At 38.9% G+C, this 25,678-nt stretch overlaps 1 protein-coding gene across 1 annotated transcript in view; it reads right to left on the bottom strand.

The window, feature by feature from the left end:
• The window catches only part of CCDC186 (coiled-coil domain containing 186), a 41,397-nt gene that overhangs the window by 11,057 nt on the left and 4,662 nt on the right, over positions 1-25,678 (bottom strand). Inside the window, exons 2-10 of the mRNA XM_038758571.1 lie at positions 15,011-15,695; positions 12,878-13,004; positions 8,940-9,068; positions 8,051-8,263; positions 6,096-6,215; positions 4,195-4,299; positions 3,791-3,889; positions 3,521-3,607; positions 2,746-2,888 (exon numbers count right to left, since the gene is read on the bottom strand). Coding sequence (XP_038614499.1) covers positions 2,746-2,888; positions 3,521-3,607; positions 3,791-3,889; positions 4,195-4,299; positions 6,096-6,215; positions 8,051-8,263; positions 8,940-9,068; positions 12,878-13,004; positions 15,011-15,645 — 1,658 coding nt within the window. The 5' untranslated portion in view covers positions 15,646-15,695. The remainder of the gene's footprint in view (positions 1-2,745; positions 2,889-3,520; positions 3,608-3,790; positions 3,890-4,194; positions 4,300-6,095; positions 6,216-8,050; positions 8,264-8,939; positions 9,069-12,877; positions 13,005-15,010; positions 15,696-25,678) is intronic.

The raw sequence follows: 25,678 nt of genomic DNA, 5'->3' as shown, positions 1-25,678 counted from the left end.
TCCCAATTCCTGTTGAAAAACTCAAGCATTAAGAAGGAAAAAACAATCTTTTTTTAACAATGTTTGACAGATAAGGAAAATTAGCATTAAAAAAGTTAAGGCAGGCAAATTGCTCATTCCAGGAGAGCCAGTGGTGGAGAAAGAAGCAGGAGAGGCAAGATTAGAGAAGAAGGCAAACACACACCCAACACAACCATCACCCACACACTAACCACAGTTCTCCCCAATGTCATCTTTCTTCTCCTCCTCCTTTCCCCCTCTCCATTCGCATTCCCTTATTCTCCTCATTCCCCTTTCCTGCCATCTGCCAACCACAGAAAATCAAACAATGGGACATATCAAAGACAAGCTTCAGGTACAGCCTACACGTAGGAATCTTAACTTAGCTAATACTAAAACCACATTCAAAACTTCCCAAACCACATCTCAGAACAGTTCAAAGAATGACATGAATTTTAAAATAACTTTTGTACAAAGGCACCTTATATTAAATAGCTAAGTATGAAGGAATAAGAAATTAAAGATACTGACAAAAATGTTTTACAATGCCCAATTAATGGAAACAAAGACAAGAATCTTATTAAAATATTTTAAAATTTTAGATTAAATTTATGACAATGCTTGATCATTTTAGGGCAGAGTTTCTTAAAGTGGGGTTTGGAATTCTCTGTGGGGGCTACATGGGAGTGGTGGGAGAGACATGCAAATAAAGATGAAAGTTCCAAGCTGCTTCTTGCTGGAAACCTAGCATGCCAGCAGAACCAAATCCATTAAATATATCAGTGCTGTTCTCCTTTCTTTTTAGCACTTGCTTGCTCTTCTGTGGCCTTCTTATGCCCCCTACAGAGATTTTGCTCTTGTGAGCAAAACAAAGAAAGGTGTTACTATTGCTTAAGTTGCTGAAAGACTGTAAGGAGCATGTGGCATCACAGACGTCCTCAGGGAACTTATGGATAAAAAGAGTTTTAAGACAACACAGTTGATATAGTAAGCTCATCTTCTAGACTGTGAGCTCTTGTCTTCAAACTCTGCTGTACTGTACTCTCCCAAGTGCTTAGGACAATGCTCTACCCACACTAAATGGTCAATAAATATGACTGAAATAATGTGAGGCCCATGTAGGGCAGGGATGGGATGGTCTGATTATCTTGTATCTACCCTTGATCTTAGTGCTTGGCAAAGAATGAGCACTCAACAAATGCCAGAATTATTATCATTATTGATTTTACCAAAGTGATTCATTTAAAGGTACTTGTGTTTACGTGTTCTTAAAAAATACCTTTAAAATAGAGAAATCCTGTTGCTTAGCCTGGTTTCTTCCTGAGTCTCATTCCCAGTTCTTCTTGCTGACCCTTTCACATGACTTTCCTCCTGTCTCCTGCCTTTCCCTCACTTCAAATTCACAAGCCCACAGCATTCCTTGTCTGTATAGCCCTCCTGAAATCCCACTCCTTTTCAAGAAGTTTTCCTTGATAAATTTTTCTTCTCCCCAAGTCATATCCTCCCAACTACCTCCAAAACACTTCAATTCCCCTGCAATATACATGCACCATACACACACACACAGAGCCACTTTTAGCACTTTTGTACATAATTCATTCATTCAATTGTATTCATTGAGCGCTTACTGTGTGCAGAGCACTGTACTAAGCACTTGGAAAGTACAGTTCAGCAACAAATAGGGACAGTCCCTACCCAACAATGGGCTCACTCTATTTGACCACTTATTCATTTATCTTTCCAATTCTTCTTCCTATCTGCATATGGCTTTATGTGTGTCTCCCATTAGACTGCAAGCTCCTTAAGGGCACAGGTCACGTCTTTCACCTCTATTGTGCACTCCCAACCAATCCATAGTATTCATTGGGCACTTGAGTGCAGATTACTGTGCGAAGTGTTTGGGAGTGCAGAAACAAGATGCTCGTTCCCTGTGCTCAAGGGACTTATAATCAAATGGAGATAGAGGATGGGCAGAAAAACTGTTTATAAAGTCTGATTAGTAAGATATTAACAGAAAATAGCTCAATTATATCAGGGTGAAAAACAAGAGAAAATAATACAAACGTGAAAATAAAAAAAAATGTGCATAAGTGCTGAGGATGGGAATAAAACACATAAGTGCCAAGAGTGATTGTAGGGTTGATGAGATAAGGTTGTTGTGGATTAATTATTCAGGGAAGGCTTTGTGAAGGAGGTGGTAGTTTTGGAGGGCTTTGAAGATGAGTTTGGGGGGGTGGCTGAGGTGTGGTGGACTTGGAGGTGAGGAATAACCTCCAGTCCGAGGGAATAGCATAAGGGGATGGAAACAGGAGATTCAATAGTGAGGAACCGTTAAAAGGGTGGGCAGGAATCAAGAAGTGCAAGCTGGGGAAACAGAACCAATATATAAAATAGGACAAGTTGGTGGAGTGGAGAACCTGGAAGCCAACTGTGAAGAGTTTTGCCTGATGCAGTGGGTGGTGGAAAGCCACTGGTGGATTCTGAGGAGTGGAGAGACTTGTGCCAAGCACCATTTCGATAAAATGATCCACAACGCAGCATATAGTAGAGGTTGGAATGGGGAGAGGTTGGAGGCAAGAAGATTGAGACAGAAATCTAACGGGGACATGACATGACCTAAGGCTAAGGGGGTTACTATTTTGTGTGGAGAGGAAGGGGCAGATCCGCGCTTAATACAGTGCTCCGCACACAAAGATGGCTCAATAAATATGACTGATTGATTTAATATTTGAGGATTTTAAATACCTTTGAAGCTGTTCCTGTAACTGCTCTATAACTTTCACTCTATCCAGTAAATTGTGAATTTCATTTTTTTGTCGATTAATAATTTCCTTGTACTTTGATAATTCATCTTCTGTTCTTAATCGTTCATCCTCTAGACACTTTACCTAACAAATGAACATTACAGATTAGTTAAACTGTAAATAATATTCCTTTGTACTCTGGTAAAAATTTCCAGGCTATTTGCTACAAAATAATTGTAACTATTTTACACACAATATATAAGTTCACTGGCAATCTTGGAAAACTAATTTTTAGAATGTGCAGTGTATTTCACATCAAAGGGTGAATTACAAAGAGATAAGTTCAAAACATAGAGTTAGTTTGTTAAATATTTTGAGAGTTAAATGGTCCTTTCTGTGACTAGATCTGGCCTATTCAGGAGAATTTTAGGCCTCTTCTGCCTCACCGTCATCTTTCGCCTTTACAATTCTTTCCAAGATTTTGACTCCTCTAAATTAGTAGGACTCAAAAACCAAATTATCATTAGCTTTATTGTCTCCAAAATGATCTATATACTATCTCAAAGGTTTAGTATTCTTACAAGTGTTAAAAAACACTTTTGTGCAAGCTTGAAACCAAGTGCAATTAATTTGATCCTCTGTAAGGGAGTTGACTTTGCTACAAGAAAATTACTAGTCCAGCACCAAGCATTTTATACTGTCCCAATATATTTAAGATATTGTGGGTCTAAAATTAAATATGACTTTAGTGTCTCATGCTACCACACTTAACATACCTTGGTTCTTAGTGTGTGCAGCTCATCCATACCCTCTTTAAATGTTCTCTTCAAGTCTTCCAACTCCTTTATTTTGGCATGATGCATCTTTAAAAATTCAAAACATCTCAATGTACCATGTTCCATAATGACACTGGACTTACTTCTCTTTATTTAGTCAAAGGTGTTTGGGAGTGTGAGTCAAAGGACCAAATTTACCAAGCTGGATGCTTTAGTTTAAAGTACTGTATTCTGAACGAGAAACAATTCAGGAAGAATAAAATTAATCACCTCCAACTGATCAGATTTTTCTTGCATCTGTTTTTCTAGTTCTCCCTTTGTGACTCGAAGCTTTGCATCTAATTCATTTGATTTAATTTCTTCTGACTCCTAGTGAGATGAAATGAAAAGCAAATAAGTAAATATGGTTTAGTTATTAGGCTTCCCACTAGGAAAACAACATTTCACAATTTGAGAGGCAGCATGGCATGCATTTTCTCTGTATATTTTCTTAGAATTATTTTGAACATCAAGTAACCTCCCACCCCGCCCCTACCCCCACAAAACACCTGTGAAAATCTTAAGAACTTAATAATTTTCATTGATTGATCCTACTAGAAATTCATGAACTCATTTGGTCTTCAAAATACAAGATAAACATTTTCTTTTTGCTTTGTGAAATTAATCATGCTTACTTGATACGTTTTTATCATATCTTGGCAGTTTTTCCGTATCTGATCTGCTTCTTCTTTTGACTGGGTCAATTTTAGTGTTATATCTTTTAGTTTATCTTTGGTTTCCTACAACAGAAAAATCAATAAATTGAGTGAAAATTTTAAACCATTTTAGATGTTTTTAAATAAGGCAGAGGGAGCAATAAGTCTGAAATTACAATGTAACAAAAGATTGAATGTTTCTAAAGGATTTAAGAGGATTATTAGTAGCTTTCATTATTCAGATAACCCAAGATGCAGTAGGCTACGTATCCTGACAATGCAGCTGCACTGTGGTGTTTGCTGTTACTTAAGTGCCCATGTAATTAGTTTTTACCCTAGAATCAGTTCCAACACCATGGTTGGGCCATACAAGAAAGTAAAAGTTAACTGTAAATCCTTCCCTGAACTCCTAATCTCTTTCCCCGACTCTAGACTGTGAGCTCCCTCTAGACTGTGAACTTGTTGTGATCAGGCAATGTGTCTACCAACTCAATAGTAGTGCATTCTCCCAAGTGCTTAGTACAGTGCTCTGCACATGGTAAACGCTCAATAAAGGCAATTGATTGATTGATTGATTCTGATTTTAGGAATTTTCCCGTCCCCTGCCCCTCCTGCCTCCTGAAATCAATGCCCTCCTCTTAGGATCATTTTAGGATGATGAGTGAGTAACTGCTCCAGGTCGCAATGGGGCTGAAGCAGTTAAAAATGTAAAGGATCCAGCCCTGTGATAGTGGCACCTCCTTTAACAGGGACTGGAATGGGGGTGCAATGACCCTGGAACAGGGTGGGATGGGTTAGGGGTTCCTCCCAGAAAAGCGCTTTAAGGGATGGACTTGACTTCCATATTACATCATTAATATTCATCAAACAGAAATGATGTCATTTAGAAGAGGAAGGGAAGGAAAGATTTTCCCTGCCCCAGGATGACCGAATGTCTGACTTCAGACCAAGCTCCTCTCGTCTCCCTTGTCACCCACCTTGGAGCCTTTTCCCCCCCCTTTTAATTCAGGGTCATTTCACCCCTGACTCTGGGAGCACCAGAGGAGGGGAAAGAAGGTGGAGGAGGGTAGGTTCTATGCCAGCAAATGCTGCAGGATGTGTTCCTAGTTTGAAGTACTGTGGGGTGGCCATAATGTGGAGTACATAATCATTATTATTATTCCTCCTAAATCTATACTAATAGTAGAACATGCACAATACAAATCCATTTAAATATATATCAAAAAATAGAGTAAGAAGCTTCTAGACCTCACGCTTTTACATTTTAACAAATCGAGAGAAGCAGTGTGGTCTAGTGGAAAGAGCATGGGCCTAGGAGTCAGAGGACCTGGGTTCTAATTCCAGGTCCACCACCTGTCTATGTGAATTCAGGCAAGTCACTTCACTTCTCTGTGCCTCAGATATTTCATCTGCACAATGGGAATTAAGTCTGAGAGCCTCATGTGGGACATGGACTGTGTCCAACATGATTTGCCATTATCTATCCCAGTGCTTAGTACAAGTAGTAAGTTAAGCACATATAGTAAGTGCTTAACAAATACCATTAAAATCCAAAGACTTATGTGTTACTTTTATGTGCACTCATATTTTAAACAAAATACTTTCATAAGATTTAATAATTTAAAATAAAGTGTGGGATACATTTTATTATTCTGAAGTAGAAATATATACCATGAGGTAATATTTCCAAAAAGAACTCAACAAAACCTTAGTGTTACATTACTTTCTGCTTTCAGGGATTTAGAATTTCTTCTCAAGATCAAAATACTGGCTTACTTCACTTATTGAAATTGAAGTGACTACATCATTACCACTTATGCCTTTGTTGTGAAAGTGTTTATATTACAATCTTCAAATTATTTTAATTTTATTATACTCACCTTGTGTGAATCCATTTCTGTTTTTAATTTATTTTGGGCCCATTTTACTTTGATGACATGGGAATTGATATCTTCCTTCACTTTCTCCATTTCTCGGCTCAATCTAGTAGCCTCACCTTCCTAAAATACAAAATAACTAATTACACACAAAACAAAATCAGATACCTACCTTTTACTACTATTTTTATGAATATATCAAGCTACTGCCAAGATCATTATGAGACTTCCATTTGAGACTAAATTAAGGAAAATTACTTTTTAAGGAAAATCAGCAATGGGAGACAAGATAGTCTAGAACTCCAGGTGAACAGCAATTTAAATCTGAGAGTGGCAATGGCAACTAATTCTGCCAAAAAACTGGCACCCATCCCATTCATTACCGCACATGCCCACTGTCAGCATATTAAGGTTCAAATGTTTCAATCTGCAGAATATTCTATCTTTAAAAAATTCCAGAAAAGAAAGGTTCAACAAGTTCCTTTGGTAGTGGTAGCAATTTAGTTTTGCCATAATCTTTCATTTCAAAGCTTATTCCAATATTGTGCTTTAAAAAATTAGGGTTTCCTCCTTTTGCAATTTAAATTTGTTGCCTCATTTCATCTGTGAATAATCGAGATTGGCTTGTCAAAATCCTTTCCTAGATTGAAAGCTTTCTGTTCCCCAGTATAAATAATTCAAATTCCTTACACTTCTCTCATGAGGCTTTATTTGCCTCCTTTTTACTAATTTTTGTTGGTCTACTCTAGATCTTTTTAAAGTTGCAGTATTTGAAAGACAATATGAATACCCAGTTCTATCATAGTCTATGCTTTCACAACACGATTTAGTTAGTACGCTGTCAGAGAATAAGGTGGTATGAGAGTGTGAGCGTGTTCATTGAATTGTATTTATTGAGCGCTTACTGTGTGCAGAGCACTGTACATGTCTGGACAGAGTGCTGCAGGGTCAGAAAGAACAGCATGTGCACATGTACAATGCTTTGGAAGCAATAAGTACTACACTGTGAACTGTCCTTGACAAGGGGTTTTGCATGAATACAACCTTCTTGTTATAAAAAGTCTTGGCTGGACAGTACTTTTGAATCGACCAAAATACAACACAGTATACCTTAAAGAAGAACAATTTTACACTCATGACACAGGAGGGCAGCAAAATAAACAAATCAAAGAATATTAAAGATGCATTCAGAAGATTAAAAGGCTCTTTTCTATTATATTTGCTGACTGCATACTTTATACCATTTTTCCCCTAGTAGGCAGGAATAATGATGACACATGCAAAATATGGCATGCAATGCATTAGTTTTGCCCAAATTATTCAATTAGTATTCAAACTGTCACACTAAAAAAGAGAAATTACTATTGAGTGGGGACCTCAGGAAAAAAAAATTATTTGAGAGAGGAGGTAATAAAAGGAAAGTGTTTTTCTGCATGGACAAACTTTAACCTCAAAGTATATTTCTAAAAGAAAAATAGTACATATCACATTACCACATCCATCCTAATTATTACATCATGTTATTGGTTTTTTCTTCAAATATTCAAATAGGGGAGGAGGGGAGGCAGAGCTACCAGAGGGAGCTGCGAGCCACTCTGTGCTTCTGCTTTCTACACCAACCTATGTTTCTATTTTTTTAATATTCCCAGCTTTTAAACCTTTCCACAAATGCAAAGTGATATGGAATGTGTGTTTCTTACAAGGCCAAATTAGAAAGTGAACAGATTTTTTCTGATGGGGAATTAATGCTCTTTTCCCCCAAAGACTTTTAACAAGTAAAATTATTCACTAAAATTACAAAATCACCACCTCACCCCTAGATCTAAAGCTGGGAGGAAAACCGCCCCTACAAAATTCTACAGTTTCATTTATACCATTATATAAACACATTCTCAAATAAAACAAAGTTATGCTTCACTTGAAGCGCAGAAACTGGTAAATTTTAATACAAACTGCACCTTTATTTCATACAATTGATTCAGTCTTCCTTTCTCCTGAGAGAGTTGTTTGACTCTGTTAGCTTGTTTCTCAATTTCTTTATTTGCATCTCTGAGTTTTCTTTCAAGAATTTCCTTCTCCTTTCTAAGATCCAGTGATTCCTTCTCGCCTCTCACATACTTCATTACCATAGTTTCTTTTTCTTGGCGTGCCTCTTCACATTTCTTGTTCACCTTAATTTTAAATTATTTTCAGTTAGTACTAGTTTTACAACATTACAATTGGTTTATATATATAATCAAACTAAGCATGGAAATGAAATGCTTTCCATATTTGAATATTAAATTTGCTATATTAATGTTTTAATAGAATTTATCCACACTGGAGTATTAATGGCAAAGCATATTCATCACCTGAAAACTAAAATGGAGGACTGCTACCACAAAGAGAAGGTGATGAGTAATTAATATCTACAATTAGTTTTAGACTTGGGGCACAAGATTACTTTTCAAGAAAATAAAACTGCTAGCAGCTGTTTCATGCAAAATTGGACAAAGCAGGAAAATGAAACAGCAGCTTTGCTTTTCTGTCTAAAGGAGTTTACTGAGAGCACACACAGAAGAAAAAAATTGTGTAAATAAAACACATGTGGAGATAAAGTAAAGCCAATTATCTCAGTAGCTAAAATGGCTCAACATAAGCTTGTTAAACATCTTAATTAGCTAGGAATTCATTATCTACTGTTCTCAACTCAGAAAGAATTTCTGGATCCCAATCGCATATCCACTTAAATTTGTACCTCAGAAACTGATTATAATGCCCTTGGAAAATGCATATAACACTTTAAGGTGTAAAACCATTTAATCAGGGTAAGAATCATTACTATCAAAACAACCACAGTCATAATACCTGTTCCATACGAAATGCCATTTCTTTATGCAATTGCTGAATGGTGTTTTTGGCAGCAGTATCTTGAGTGACAAGTTTATCTTTGGAAGCTATCACTTCTTTATTGAGTTCCTCTATTCTTGCTTCTAACTGTAAAGAAAATATTACCAAAGAACTTTGAGTAAAGTCCTGCTAAAACAGCCTATCAAACTGGTTAAGTTTCTGGCCTTAGAACCGATTAAATGGATGGATTTATTAATCATTCTCATCAGTGGTATTTACTTAGCGCTTACTATGTGCAGAGAACCAAACTAAGCGCTTGGGAGAATACAACAAAATTGGTAGACTTGTTCCCGGTCCACAAGAAGCTTACAGTCTATAGGGGAGATAGACATTAATATAAATAGTTTATAATCTATAGACATATAGACTAGTGCTGTGGGGTTTAAGGGTGTAAAGGTATATGGGGTTAAACACCAAATACCCAAATGTCAGAGATCCAAGTGCAATGGTTAAATTGTTTTTGTTTTTTTCTTTTAAAAAAAATTTATCAATCCACAAATACCCACACACTCACTCAAGCCAGGATACAGGGACAAGATACTAGTCTTTGTTTATTCCAGTATTGCACATGTAGAATAGTTGGAAACACAATTACATGAGGACATCTTTATGTCTTTAGACACTAGCTTTCTATATTATTTCAAAATATTTTCATAGCTGCTAAACTTAGAAAGATTTTATGCTACTGTCAAGAAATATGTGGCCTAGTAGAAAAAGCAATGGGTCTGGGAGTCAGAGGACCTAGGTTCTAATCATGGCTCAGCCACTTGCCTGCTATATGACTTTGGGCAAGTCACAATGTTTCTGTGCCTCAGTTCCCTCATCTGTAAAATGGGGATTCAATACCTGTTCTCCGTCCTTTTAAAGATTGTGAGCCCCATATGGGACAGGGACAATTTCTGACCTAACTTGTATCTATTCCAGTGCTTAGCACTTAGAGACCACAATGATTATTATAAAATGGGTCTAAATTATTTGCATGAACACAGAGAAGCTGCATGGCTCAGTGGAAAGAGCACGGGCTTTGGAGTCAGAGGTCATGGGTTCAAATCCCGGCTCCACCAATTGTCAGTTGTGTGACTTTGGGCAAGTCACTTAACTTCTCTGGGCCTCAGTTCCCTCATCTGTAAAAAATGGAGATTAAGACTGTGAGCCCCCCGAGGGACAGCCTGATCACCTTGTAACCTCCCCAGTGCTTAGAACAGTGCTTTGCACATAGTAAGCGCTTAATAAATGCCATTATTATTATATGAAAATGATTTTATGTATCCCAAGTTATTTTATAATATAAAAGTTTTTAAAGACCAGAGGTGGGTTTTGATAGCCAAGTTCTTCTGAAAGTGGTATGTGGAAAAGAATAAGACACACTGGTTCCAGAATGGCAGCTGCCAGTTATGGTGTGAAATTCATTATTTCCCAGGACTCTATACTACTACTACTACTATTTCTAGCTCCCAGATCCAATACCCACCAGTGTACCACTTTTTTTCTAATGGTATTTGTTAAGCACTTACTGTGTGCCAGGCACTATACTAAGTGCTAAAGTAGATAATCATATTGGACACAGTCCCTGTGCCACATAGGCCTCACAGTCTTAATCCACATTTTGCAGAAGGGGTAACTGGAAGAGAAGTTAAGTGGCTTGCCCAAGATCACATAGCAGACAAGAGGCAGAGCTGGGATTAGAACCCAGGTTATCTGACTGCCAGGCCTGTGCTCTTCCCACTTAGCCACGCAATATGAGTGGAGCTTGGGAGGCTAAGATCCAGAATGGCAGCAGAGAGAAGTAGTGCAGTTCAGAAAACAGTTAAAAGCTAGTTGAAGTTCTATAATTTGGACAAGGAGCAACCCTTGGTGCTCATCCCAGAAGCTGGCAACAATAAATGCCACCCACAGGAACTCACGACAGGAGCTAATGCCCAATTTAGAATACTGGTTATCTTCACACAATTTCAGCCTACACTCTCTTGCTATGCCATCTCCTTTCAACATCGGGTCTTATCCAGCATAATAATAATAATAATTATGGTGTTGGTTCAGCATTTACTGTGTCAGCAGGCAATGTACTAGCGCTGAGGGGGCAAATCGGGTTGGACTCAGTCCCTGTCCTACGTGGGGCTCACAGTCTCAATCCTCATTTTACAGACTAGGGTACTGAGGCACAGAGAAGTGAAGTGACTTGCCCAAGGTCACACAGTAGACAAGTGGCAGATCCAGAATTAGAACCCATGGCCTTCTGATTCCCAGGCCTGGGTTCTATCCACTATGCCATGCTGATTCTCATGGAAGGGTGAGGACGAAGGAGCAGTCTTATCTTCCACACTTTTAGAATGCTAGGGCCTTCAAAGTCCTTCTCCTGTCAGTCAATCAACTGCATTTACTGAACGCTTACTGTGTGCAGAGCACTGTTCTAAGTGCTTGGTAGACTACAACAATAAAAAGACACATTCCCTGTCTACAGAAAGCTTACAGTCTAGAGAGGGGAAAAGACGTTAATATAAATAATTTTTCATTTAGCCAAAATGTTTTGGAGCTTTTACTGTAGTCGTCATTGTCCTTGCCTTTTATGTTGTTTTTCAGTTTTTATTGTTTCATTTTTCCATGTGTCCATCACCAACCCTCCCCTCATTCCTACACTATGGGCTTCTTGGAGACTGGGGTCCATGTCTAATTTCCATCTGCCTATTTTTTCCAGTGCTCAGGACAATGCTTTACACACAATAGTCACTCAAAAAACAGTACTGAAGGAATGAATACATGAATTACATAAGGTGATCTAAAATGGACAAAACATTACAAAATAAGACTATATTCATAGCTAGTTGGATTTAGGAGCCATTTAAGTACACTGCAAGTTTGAAGATAGGTAACAAAAGTGGGGACGCAGTATGGCATGGTGTAGGGGGTACTGAGTTTGGAGACATGGGCTCTGACTGGCTTGTTGTATAATCCCTGGATAAGACACAAGGTCTTTAATGAAACCTCCGTTTCCTCTTCCATACTATGGGAAAAATAATAACTGCCTCTACTATCTCACAGGGATGCTGTGGAGACAAAATAAAGTAAATAATTATAGCGTTTAGGAAAAATGAAATGGCTCTACAAACTTTAAGTGGTCACAATTCACAATTCAAATGGAAAATACATTTTAAAAATCATAAAAATGATTTTAATGAATCAGAGCAGTTACAGTAACTCAAGTTATCAAATTAAATTAGATCTTTAAATCTTCAGTCAGGAACTTCCTAAAGCAAGTCTGAAGGAAGTTATCTGCTATTAAAGCATTACTTGCACCAATCTCCTTAAATGAACCTTTTAAAGAAGCAGTGTGGCTCAGTGGAAAGAGTGTGGGTTTGGGAATCAGAGGCCATGGGTTCTAATCCCAGCTCTGCCACTTATCAGCTGTGTGACTTTGGGCAAGTCACTTTACTTCTCTGTGCCTCAGTTACCTCATCTGGAAAATGGGGATTAAGACTGTGAGCCCCATGTGGGACAACCTGATTACCTTGTATCTCCCCCAGCGCTTAGAACAGTACTTGGCACATAGCAAGTGCTTAACAAATACCAAAATTATTATTATTTATTATTTTGAAAACAACTGCTAAAATGTAAGTCCATAAAATTCTAATCACCATATAAAATTAAAGACTCATTCTTAGGTTGGTATTAAATAATAGTTACCTAAAGTAAATGAACATGAAATACTACATTTTTACCCAAAAACATCAAAGTCAGTATACTCCACTAACCGGGGGTTAAAGAGTATACGATAAAAAAACTAACATCTACACAAAAATCAACCAGTCACAATGAAACGGCATTTTATATTTTTCTCTTGATTCCATAATATATTGTGATTTTAAAAATTCAGCATCAGAACCTGTTTATCTCTTTACCTGTTTTATAATGGCTAGATGTTGTCTTTCTGTTTCGGATCGCTTTTTCAACTCTTCTCTTAGGTTGTCTTTTTCTGAACATATTTCTAAAATAAGGTCCTGATGCTTCTTATTTTCTTTAATCAACCTACACACGAAAAAGGATATATATAATAGTCAGAGTAACCCCAAAATAAAAAAACCCAACAGACATATAATTCAATAGGCTTTTTTTCTATTCTTGCTTTCCAGAGGTGCAGCTGAGAATACTCTAATTCACAGCCACTATGGGGAAGCTACAATCGTCTCATCTATAAACACAGCAAGAATATTAGTCTTCGGAAATTCTTGTTTCTTGCTAATCAACCCCCACTTCCAGGCAGCTAAGGAGGAGGCAGCAGTGCTGAGTGAGAGCTATAGAGAGAATTTACTGCAAGGTCAGGGAAAGAGGTGGCTGGCTAACCCAGGTCTCTCCCAATTCTCCTGCTAAATTATGGATACCTGAGTCTCCAGCTTATGGTCTTTCCCTAATTCTCCCTCAAGATTCCTAGTGATTTCATGTTATCCTTTCTATTTCGGCAGCCAGTGCCCCCATCATAGCTCCTGCCAATGAGGCTCTTCCCCCAGCCCTTTCCCCTCTGCTCCCCAGTTCCTGCCATGCAGGTTACTTGAGGGGCCCTTTGGCTTTACTAACTATGAACATAAGTGTTAAATTAGATTCAGTTCAACACCCCAGAAAGAGTGTACCAATATCTAGCAACTTCAAAGTGGAAACAGTTGTAATAACTGGATTCTAGACTGTGAGCCTGCTGTTGGGTAGGGACCATCTCTATATGCTGCCAACTTGTACTTCCCAAGCGCTTAGTACAGTGCTCTGCACACAGTAAGCGCTCAATATGACTGAATGAATGATTACCAAGGCTTCTGTACTGAACCAGAACTGCACTAAAATTAAGGTCTCAAAAATGTTTAAAACTACTAAAATAATTTACCAACAATAAAATAATGTCCCTTTCATATTGTTTTCCTTTTCTCTTCTGTTAGATTTTTTGATTGGAAGGGAAGAAGATAAGGAACACTTTTGTAGGGGCTACTGTGAATTTTTTTGAATCTACCTACTGGGCCTCCTCTAAGCATAGTATGCTCTGGACATGATGCTCAATAAATACTGCTGATTGTCTGACCTACGGGGCTCAAGAATCAAATAAAACTACTGTGCTTCTGCTTAAGTGTTTGAATGTCATAGTTTACTTGACATCTAACAGTGCCTCTGATACTGTTTGCTGATTTTCCATAGGATTAAGATGGCAGATTGCTCCATGACCATGAATTTTTACTGTTACCAATCTGTGTTTCTTCAAGGCTGTAACAAAAAATCTGCATTATCTTTATGAATGATGGGCAGACCTTTAATTTTCTTGAAGAAAGATGACTGACAATCAGAAATTAATTTTTCAAACCCAGAGGACATAAACGCTCATCATTAAAAATATCTCATTAACAGATTCATTAACATCCCATAGGAACAAAGGCATCTAATACGATTAAATATTCCTAACTTTTTTCTTTCCCAAATAGAGTCAAGGTAATTCTACATGGCACTGTCATAACTAAGCTTCAATAAGCTTTTGAGTTACTTTTTTTAAAATGGTATTTGTTAAGCACTTACTGTATTCATTCATTCATTCACTCGTATTTATTGAGCACTTACTGTGTGCAAAGCACTGTACTAAGCACTTGGGAGGTACAAATCAGCAACATATAGAGACGGTGCCCACCCAACAACGGGCTACTATATGCCAGACATTGTACTACACACTGGGGTTGAGACATGCTAACCTGGTTTGACACAGTCCATGCCCCACCTGGGGCTCACAGACTTAACCCTACTTCACAGATGAGGTATTCGAGGCAAAAAGAAGTTAAGTGACTTTCCCAAGGTCACACAGCAGACAAGTGGGTGAGCTGGGATTATATTCAGGTCCTATAACCCCGGGTCTGTGCTCTTTTCAATAAGCCACACTGCTTCCTATTTTTGAAGTTTAAAACTTCAAACATTTGTAAAAGTTTACAGTCTTCAATACTATATTCTTTGTTAACCAAAATGTTAATGTCAATCATGTTCAAACTGATTTCAGAAAAAAGTTAACTTACTTCTTTATCATATGCTCCTGCTGCAGATACTTGTCTTGCACACATTTTTCAAACACAACTAATGCATGTTCGCCCTTTTTTAGTCCATTTGGAAATTTATGTTCATTTGAAAACCCTGTAGATAAAAGCTCACTTTCTATTTCTTCTAACAAATCCTCATGAGGGGAGACATTCTGTATTTTTGAAATAAGTTGCTTGGTGCAGTCTGTATCGTAAGGACTTCCTGAATAAATCTTTTCATTAGATTTTTCAGAAAACCTACATGATCCTAATTCTTGTAATATTTCTGTGAGTGACTGTTCTGTTCTGTTTGTTTTTGACAGTTGTTCAAATTCTCCAGTAGGAAAGTGAACCACATTCTCCAACTTTTCTGAATTTGGATCCACCAGGTTGGAAGAATCCTCACTTCCACTATGATTTGATGAGTCACCCTCTTGGGCTTCAGTTAGGTTATCTTTTGCAACTACATTAAATGCAGTTATATTATCCCGATTTGATGACAATGATTTAGAATCACTGTCTAAGCTGCCATCTTCATCTCCACAAAAACAATGGTTGGAGCTTCCTTTCATTTCCAATGTTATGCCAATGTTTTCATCGGATGAACTAGATGGTGCATTCTCTGTCACTGACATGCTGGCTGCCACCGATTACTCTATTTCTGTTAAATGTTGCTTGATTTTCCCTGTGAATAGAGAAAAGGTAATGATGACAAATTCAAACTGAAAAAAAATCTCCAAATATATTTTTATAATTGTGCACAATGTTAAGTTCTTGGTGCCTGCCTATTAACCGCAAGTGCCACCAAAATTCTCAAATGTGGAAGAGTACTGGCAGAACAATCACTACAGGACTGACCCCACCAGAAATCCTGCTACAGGAACCCCGTTCTTCTTTCTATGCCCAGGCTTCTTGTGGCATTTCCTCTTACTGCCCACTTATCTTTAAGTCCACGTCCCGATGGGCCACACAAACACTACTCCTGCCTTTTGTGGCCACAGCCTGGCTTCACATCAGCACCTCAAACTAAACTGCTTTTCACTATTTCTCCAGTCACAGCTGCAGAGGGGAGATCCAGGCTGAAGGTGGCAGTGGGATAGATCCTGCCTGCAAGCACCTTACAAACCAGAGCTGGCGAAATAAACTTCACTCCCTCAGCACCAAAGAGAAATCCTTCAGGAATGGTTAGAAAGTGGAAGATGGTATTGGGGCAGAAGAAGCAGGAGGCTGCGATAGGATTATTCTTTTGCATTCCTAATTCCCTGGGTGCTATTTTATTTTTTTCCCCATAATGAATTCAAGAATTAGGGAAAGTTTATTTGGTGGTTCATTAGGCTTTAAATTAGAAATGAAAATAGCAAGTATCTGGGCAAATGATACTATCCATTTCAACTATGCAAGGCAAAAGCAAATTAGATCAATAATTTGAACTGAATGTTTATCAAGTGAAGAGATGTGCAATGGGAGAGTCCAGTAGAGTTAGGAGACGTATTCCTGCCTTCAAGGAGCTTACAGACTAGCTGGGGTGACAGATTCTAAAATAATTTACAGAAAGAAAGGAGGCAGAAAAGGGGATATTAATGCTTACGTAATAGACTATGTAAGATTTGTACATATCAGCGCTTAGTACTGTGCTTGGCACATAGTAAGCGCTTTATAAATAGCGCAAGTCTAAGTGCTTAGGTGGCAAAGAAATGCTAAAGTGGTAGCTGGTGATATAACCTAAGGAGGTTAGAAATAAATGAGGAAAAGCTTCCTAGAGGAGATGTGATTTCAGAGGGACATGGAAGAAGGAAAAATTTGGGGTCTGTTGGATCTGAAGAAGGATGGAGTTTCCAGGCTGGGGGAAGGGCATGAGATTGGCAGCTTGTGGGGATGATGATGCACAGGAAATAACTTGAAAGGAGCAAAGAATGTGATCTAGGGTGTTAGGAGAAGAGAATGGATAAGGAGGAGACAGAGAGCTGACTGAGTGCTTTAAAGCCAGTGGTCAGGAGTTTCAGCTTAATGAGAAACTATTCGAGGTTTTGAGGAACGAGGAAATGTGTGCAGAACGACATTTGAGAAAAATGATCCAGACAACAGAGTGAAGTATGGACTTAAGAGGGTTAACTCCCAGAATAGAGCTTGGGAAAACACTTGCTTTTAGGGGGTGGAAGACAGAGGAAGAGTCAATGAAAAGGACTGAGAAGGATGAAGCCACATGGCTTTGCGGAAAGAGCAGGGGCTTGGAAGTCAGAGGTCATGGGTTCTAATCCCGGCTCCACCTCTTGTCTGCTGTGTGACTTGGGTAAGCAACTTAGCTTCTCTGTGCCTCAGTTAACTCATCTGTAAAATGGGGGATTAAGACTGTGAGGCCCACGTGGGACAACCTGATTACCTTGTATCTACCCCAGCACTTAGAACGGTACTTGGCATATAGTAAGCGCTTAACAAATACTGTGATTATTATTATTATTGAGTAACATCAGAGCTAGCTCCTGAAGTCTTTCTTCTTTCTTTTTTTTTTAAGTGGATACCACATTGGTGAAACTCCATTCTCATCCTGCATCAGTGGTAGCTATAAAAATAGGGTTTACAACTTTGAAAGGGTTTCAGGGCCAAAGAACAGTTATGGTAACACATCGATATAAAATCTTGGTATCAGAAATAAACCCCAAAAAGTGTTTTGCAGAGATGGAATGAGCCCTCCCCTTGTGCCCGGGCAGAAGGGAAGCCAAAGCCAGACCACTGTCCAGCCCACAATCACACAGGGAAAAGTTTTAGCATCTGCAAATCTGAAAGCATATGGATTTGTGAACTCCTGACATCACTGTTGTGGGGTCATTTCCAGGTATCCATTAATCAGAAACACTGACATTAAAAAGATCCCAAACCATCGAGGGAGCAAGGCATTTTGGATTTGTGACCCACTGTATGGCCACTATTAACAACCTGCCCCAGATCTGAGTGATGAAAAGTATAACTAGTTACCCAGTTCCCTTTTATGTTATTAGCCCTGTGTGGGACAAGAACTGTGTCCAACCTGATTACCCTGTATCTTCCGCAGCACTTAGAACAGTGCTTGATACACATTAAGTGCTTAACGAGTACAACAACTATTACTTTAGAGAAGCAGCGTGGCTTAGTGGAAAGAGCACGGCCTTTGGAGTCAGCGGTCATGGGTTCGAATTCTGCCTCCGCCACGTCTGCTGTGTGACCTTGGGCAAGTCATTTAACTTCTCTCAGCCTCAGTGACCTCATCTGTAAAATGGGGATTAAGACTGTGAGCCCCACGTGGGACAACCTGATCACCTTGTACTCCCCCCCCCAGCACTTAGAACAGTGTTTTGCACATAGTAAGTGCTTAACAAATGCCATTATTATTATTATTATTATTCAGTTTTCTCTGCATAAAGTCTAATAAAAATCGAATCAAATCACACTAGCATATTGCAGTACTGTACAACTGGATTCAACAAAGATTTTTCAATTTACTTAGATTTTTCAATTTACTGTGATTATTTGCAACTGATTTAATGAATTCATACTGAGTTAATCTCAAATTGAATAAAAATATATTTCCAGGTCCATACCCAACATGATGCTAAGGCCCTAAGGGGAGATATTAACAATGAAAAAAGGTTTTCCAATGACCCTACACTGCTCTGTGTACCACAGCCCATTTTAAATTCAATCTTTATATGGAACTCAATCCTCCCAAATGTGTTTGTTATACTGTTACATTGTACTCTCTCAGGTGCTTAGTACAGTGCTCTGCACACAGAAAATGTGCAATAAATATGATTTGATCGACTGACTCCACTATTGCCAAAGTACTGAAATCCATCAATGGAAGCTCTCCTGAGGCTTTAGATAGCATTGTTCAGCCTGGATAGGTCCTTTTTCTGCTGTTAGAAGGCAAAGTCTCTCTCAGCTATCTCCTATATTACAAAATCCTTCTCTAGAGCCCACTGCACTCTCCAGTTCTTGTAATATTTTTCCCCCTCCCATTCCTTTCCAAAATCCTGGAATGCGTTGTATACACCCAGCTGCCTCCCCTTCCAACTACTTTCTTGACCCACTACAATCTGAATAGTACTTTCCAAGCACTTACTACAGTGCTCTACAGGCAGTAAGTGCTCAATAAATACGATTGAATGAATGACTGAATGGTTTCCACCCTCCTCACTCCACTGAGGCTGCATTTTGCAAGGTTGCCAGTAACTTTCTTGCCACATCTAAGAGTCACTACTTCATCCTACTCCTCATTGACCTAGCAACTGCTTTTGACATTGGGACCACTCCCTTCTCCTCCTGCAATTAACTAATCTTAGTTGCACAGCTCACTCCTGGTTTTCTTCCTATCTCTCTGGGCCTCTCTTTCAGTTTCTTTACTAGCTCTTCAATTCAATCATATTTATTGAGCTTACTATATGCAGAGCACTGTACTAAGCACTTGGAAGACTACAATATAACAATAAACGGACATATTCCCTGCCCACAACGAGCTTACAGTCTAGAGGATAACTGTGGTATTGGATAACTGCAGTATTTGTTAAGCGCTCAGTATATGCCAGGCACTGTACCAAGTACTGGGATAGATACAAACAAATCGGGTTGGACACAGTCTCTGTACCACATGGGGCTCATAGTCTCAATCCCCATTTCATAGATGAGGTAATGGAGGTACAGAGAAGTGAAGTGACTTGCCCAAGGTCACATAACAGACAACTGGCAGACTTTGGATTACCTTCTGACTCCCAGGCACATGCTCTATCCACTATACCATGCGCTTACCCTGTGATGAACATTGTACTAAGCACTTAGTTGGTAGAAAAAGCCCAGAAAGAGCTTAATTTCAAAAGATTTTCTAGCTTTTACAATTTTATAAACAATTAAAAAATCCACTTAGGGTTCCCAGTGGAACCCTTTCCTTTCCTGAGTTTCTCTTAAATGCAATTAAAAACTGATCTGTCTCATGGCTAAAGTACAGAGATGATGCCAGTGGCTAGAGTTTAACTCAGCTATACACAATTTATGAAAGTCATGTTACTAAACTGTCTCACTAAAAAGGATTAAGCAAAAGGGCTCTTCCTACTTTGCTATGATTTCTGAAATGCTTTATTTTTCCATGATGAAAGGTATTAGAGAATATAGAAAATATTACGTAGTCACTACCAGTCCATTTTAAATTATCCTTTTACATAATATTTTAATCCTTTTCTGACCATCCATCCCTTCTGTTATTCACCTTTCAGCTTCCCTACCCTTTTACCACTGTAAACTTGCATTTTCCTTTGCCATTGTATGGCCTACCACTTTACAATTCTTCCACTCACCTTCAAACTGTGAGAGATAAGAAAAAAAATATTTGGAGTGGTTTTGCTATGCCAAGCGTTTCTTTCCGAGACTTGAAATCCCCAGAAATAGTACTTAAGGCTGAGCACTTGAACCCACTTGGAATGTGGGAAAGTACCAAGGACCTCGCTGGCCAAACACCTTTGGTCACATCAGACCCTCTAACAGCAATGTAGGTTTATCTACTTGTACATGTGGTTTTGTTAGGGTGACACTCCCTCTTCTAAATTTCCCAGAAATCACTCTGAAATGACTTCAAATGCAATGCAATGCCAGTCAGTGTGTGATACTGAATGTAAAGTTCTCCCAGTAACTCGAACCATAGCACAAAACAGAGAAGCTACAAAACACTGCTTGATGAAAACTTCATCATAGAAATGAAAATAAGACAGCCTTTCTGCACTTGCATTTTCTGATCTTTATAAAAAACTACAGTTCCTAATTCTTAGAAAATAAGAAACAGCATGGTCTAGTGGACTAAGCACCAGACTGGGTGTCTGGGGACCTGGGTTTTAAACCCGACTCCACCACTCATCTGCTCTGTGACCTTGGGTCAGTCGTGTATTTCCTCTGCACCTCAATTTCCCATTTGTAAAATGGAAATTAAATACCCATTTTCCCACCCCTTGGGCTCTGAGTCCTGTGAGTTCTGGGTACTCTTGATTGATAGATTATCCTGTATCAATCCCAGAATTCAGCACAGTGCTTGCTACATAGTAAGCACTTAAAACACCACTTACAATAAAAATTAAGGTTACCCTGAAAATGTGTTTCTTCAAACTATAAAGAACAAAATGTATTAAATTGCATCCTACCCCTCCACATTAATAAGAACATTTTATAATCTTGAGCTATCCAAATATTACTTTTAGAATGCCAATTTATAATCCTCTAGAGAGACAAAATAATAAATACTTCTTAGTTTCTACATAGCTTACCCTATTTGGGCAATTAAAAGGGATACGAATATTGTCAAATAAAATGCTAGGAGTCACTTGGAAGGAAATAATTCCAGCTGTTCTTTTTCCGGGGTAGGGGAAGGAATGACACAGGAGTAATCTAAGGAATATGGTAATATGGGCCTGGCATATTGACAGAGTCAAAGTAGTTACTGAAATCAACAGACCTACCCTTGCAATAGGGCAAAATTCTTGCAAGTTACTGGAATTGCCAATGCTGCGGAATATATATAACAATTTTGAAATGAAAATTATGGCAACTTTCCTGATATGGAAGTTATTTTTAGTTACAACATGCACAATAAACTAACATATATTTTCCAAAATTAAATGATTTTTAGTTTTAGTGTTCTGTATGACAGTACTACAGGACCAATTCACACTTCAAAATTGTTTCAGTGGAGTGGGAATTGGTTTCGCTCTTACTGGAGCTCATCAGCTGTAGGCAACTGGTCAAAAACACATGTGTCTACCAAATCTATTGTACTCTAGAAAGTGTTCTGCACACATTAAGCACTAAATGAATACCACACTGATTGAGTCAATTTATCTTTTTGCCCCTAAAATAATGGACTGCACCAAATGAGTACCCAATAAACGTTATTACTAGTACTGCAAGGTAAAGCATACATTTTCATAGCTCTGAAAGAGTTGACAAGAGCAATGAAAAACAATGCCTACCCTTAACAATGTCTTTCAATTTCAAGAGCAAAAAACAAGCCTTACATTCAAATGTATTGTACTTATTTCATTACTAAATTTTTAAAAAGACTTCCATCTAAATGGATAATTAAAAAGAATGACCTTGTTTTAAATTATGTGGATTTAGTGGGCTACAAGGTCTCAGAAGCCTACTGCCAAGCCTCCCCTTAGGAGTTGTAGGGTTAAAGAGTGGAAGTTTTGCCCTTAAATCTTTGTACTGTACTTCCCCAAGCACTTACGGCAGTTCTCTGCCCACAATACGTGCTCAGTAAATACTACTGATTCCCTAATCAATTCTGTATAAAGGCAGGCATTTCAAGAAGCCTATTGTTGCCTTCCCACTCCTCCCAGTATACTGCCCACAGCCTAGGATCCAAGTCCCAGTGCCTTTTTGCTCTCCCTTCCCTATCATGGTGGCAATTCCAAGGGAGGGATGGTGTTTCGAAGTAGGCAAGGCCAAGGGTTTTCTGGTGTACCACCAGGCAACAGGAAAGTGAAATACTGGTCTCCCTCTTCCTGGCAGACCACTGGACAGCTCACAAAGGTGAATTTTCCAGCAGTATGTTCAAGCACAAAGGATATGATAATTAGATGCAATAGTGCCTATAAATAATCAGAATTTCAAGAGTTGATTTTGGACCAGCAGAAATATCCAGGAAGGGCCTGTGTGTCCCTAATCTTATCCCTGCCTCCTAACTCCTGTCATTACTCCAGCAGTTCTTCTGGTTCAACAGCCCATACACTTCATTCCTCTATGCCAACCTACTCACTGTGCTTTGTCTCATCTCTCATGGCCGACCCCTTGCTCACACCCCTTCGGGCCTGAAACTCCCTCCCCTTCTTACCTGACAGACAACCACTCCCCACCACCTTCAAAATCCTACTAAAAATCACATCTCCTCCAAGAGGCCTTCCCTGACCAATCTCTCCACTTCCCTCCTGAGTCACCTGTACACTCGAGTCCCTACTCCTCTCAGCATATAAGTATTTACCCCACCCCACCCACAAATATCCCCATAGTCAGCTGCCTCCCTTACCTGTAATTTATTTTAATGTCTTTCTACCCAGCTAGATTATAAACTCCATGAAGTCATGGATCATGTCTACAAACTCTATTGTAATTATAATAATTATAATAATTGTGGTATTTGTTAAGTGCTTACTATGTGCCAGGTACTGTATTAAGTTCTGGGGTGAATACAATCTAATCCCGGCTCTGCCACTTATTGGCTGTGTGACTCTGGGCAAGTCACTTAACTTCTCTGTGCCTCAGTTACCTCATCTGTAAAATGGGGATTAAAACTGTGAGCCCCATGTTGGGACAACCTGATTACCCTATATCTACCCCAGGGCTTAGAACAGTGCTTGGCACATATTAAGCACTTAACAAATATTATTATTATTATTATTACAAACAAACTGGATTAGACACAGTCCCTGTCCCACTTGGGGCTCACAGTCTTAATCCTCATTTTTACAGATGAGGTAACTGAGGCAAAGAGAAGTGAAGTGACTTGCCCAAGACCACACAGCAGTCAAGTGGCAGAGCCGGGATTGGACCCCAGGTTCTTCTAACTCCCTGGCCTCTGCTCTATCGATTAGGCCATGCATTCCTCTATTGTATTCTTTCAAGCATTTAGTTAAGTGCTTAGTGCACAATAAGTGCTCAATAAGTAGCAATGAATGATGGATTACATTCTCTTAGGGCCTGATCTGCCCTCTTCTGTGCAGATCATCTTGTGTCTTATCTTGTGTCTTATGTCTCCAGACTCTTAAACCTGGCCTCTCTCTCCTCCTTCTCCCTGCTGCTCCTCCAGTGAAGAAGACTCCAATCTTCTTCACTTATTCTGTCTCCTGTTTCTGCCTCTACCATTCCCCACCCCATTCTGCCAAATACCAACTGGGATCCATTTCCATAACCAGAGCGGCACCCGTTTCCAACACAGATGCACATAATACATATCACCCGCTTGTATGAAAGATTCCATAGCAAAAAACGGCAAAAAAACTATATTGCTTTTGATTTTAAGACAGCTTTTATGATGAATCCAAAAGAAAAACAAATATACTTCTTTATTAAAACAGCTACATTAAAGCAGGAAGGCATTCGTTCTACAAGTATGGAAAGTTGAGCAACGTAAACTAGCACAAATGCATGCAGTCAAATGTAGCTGAATCTAAAAAAAAAAGGTCAGGCCATACACAGATTTTTAGTAAAATCTGAGAGTGTGCTGTGCTACAACTGACTTTCTACAGATCATTAAACTCACTCTCCTCAAAAGAGTCACTGCTGAAACACTGAGACAAGGGTGATGGAAAACTTATGAGGAAAGCATATAGTTCCTGAAGATCAAGGAAAGCGTCAAAATGTTTCACTGGGTAACAGTGTAAAGGGAAGGTGGTACAGTGACTCTATGAGCTTTCATATTCTAAGTCTTGGTCAATTTAAGTATCTCTCTGGGTGGGAACTCCAATAAACAGATGTCAGAGTTTAAGACAGGGGGTGGACAGGGTTACTCATTTATCTACACATCAAACAGAAACTCCTGACCTACTAACTTTAAGCACACATCTTATTTATCCACTTTCTTCTACTACATCCCAGGTCCCACTCCATTCCTCCCAATCAATGGATCTTATCTACTGAGTGAAGTTCACCCTATCACTGTGCCTCATTCTGAGTGAAGTTCACCCTATCCGGGTGCCTCATTCTTAACACTTTCACTTCCAACCCCTGGTAAACACCCTGCCTGGAATGCTCTCTGCCTTCAAATCCATGAGACCACAGCTCTCCCCAACTTCAAGCCATTCTGAAAACCCACCTTCTCCAGAAGGCTTTCTTCAAATCATTTTTCTTCTTTCCAAGTCCCACCCACCACACCAGCACTTTTGCATTCACTACTTCCTGTCGCACTACTGTACATATCATTCTACATATGCTATTTACGCACCTCTTCCTCCCATGTATATTATTTTATGCCTTTCCTTCCTCCTGGATTGCAAACTCCTAGTGCTCAGGGGCTGTGTTTTCTTCTGTTGTATTTTCCCAGAAGTTTAATGCAATGCCCTGCACCAAGGCAAACAGTGTTGGCAAGCAATTTCTACATTTTTCAGTAAACTGATATTTTTTTTCAGTTTTTAATCAGGCAATTTGTTGGAGGGCTCAATAGATACTGATGTTGGTGGGAAGTAGCTGCTAGAACAAGATTTTAAATTTTCTTATGATCATTTTTGAACCTCAGATGGTATGAAACATGGCTTTGCCTTCAAAGGGTAAATGAAGATGTCATTTTAAAACACAACTCTCAGTTCTGATTCACAGAAACTAAATACTTTCCATAGGCTATCAAGAGTCACATGGATTCTACACGTCTAGTAGCTGGTAACAGGGAGTCTGCAAAGCTTCTTCTCAACCTAGATCTTGGCTAGCAAGATTTACTGCCTCTCTTGCATGGCTACAGAATGTACCAATAAAACTACCTAGGAAAACAAATCAAAACAAATCATGAAAGGGCACTGAACATAAAAGATTGAAATATAACTACAGTTAATTTTCCTTTCATTCAGAGAATAGGAAAAAGTGCTGTATGTAGGTATCGGTGCTATACTAAACTTTAAAAGCAAAGAGATCTATGAATTGAAATAGTAGTAGAAATACTATTAGTGT

This window comes from Tachyglossus aculeatus, chromosome 16 (genome assembly GCF_015852505.1).
Source record: "Tachyglossus aculeatus isolate mTacAcu1 chromosome 16, mTacAcu1.pri, whole genome shotgun sequence".
Classification (NCBI taxonomy): Eukaryota; Metazoa; Chordata; class Mammalia; order Monotremata; family Tachyglossidae; genus Tachyglossus; species Tachyglossus aculeatus.
The sequence above is the reverse complement of the archived record's forward strand: the minus strand, read 5'-3'. Positions and strand labels throughout refer to the sequence as shown.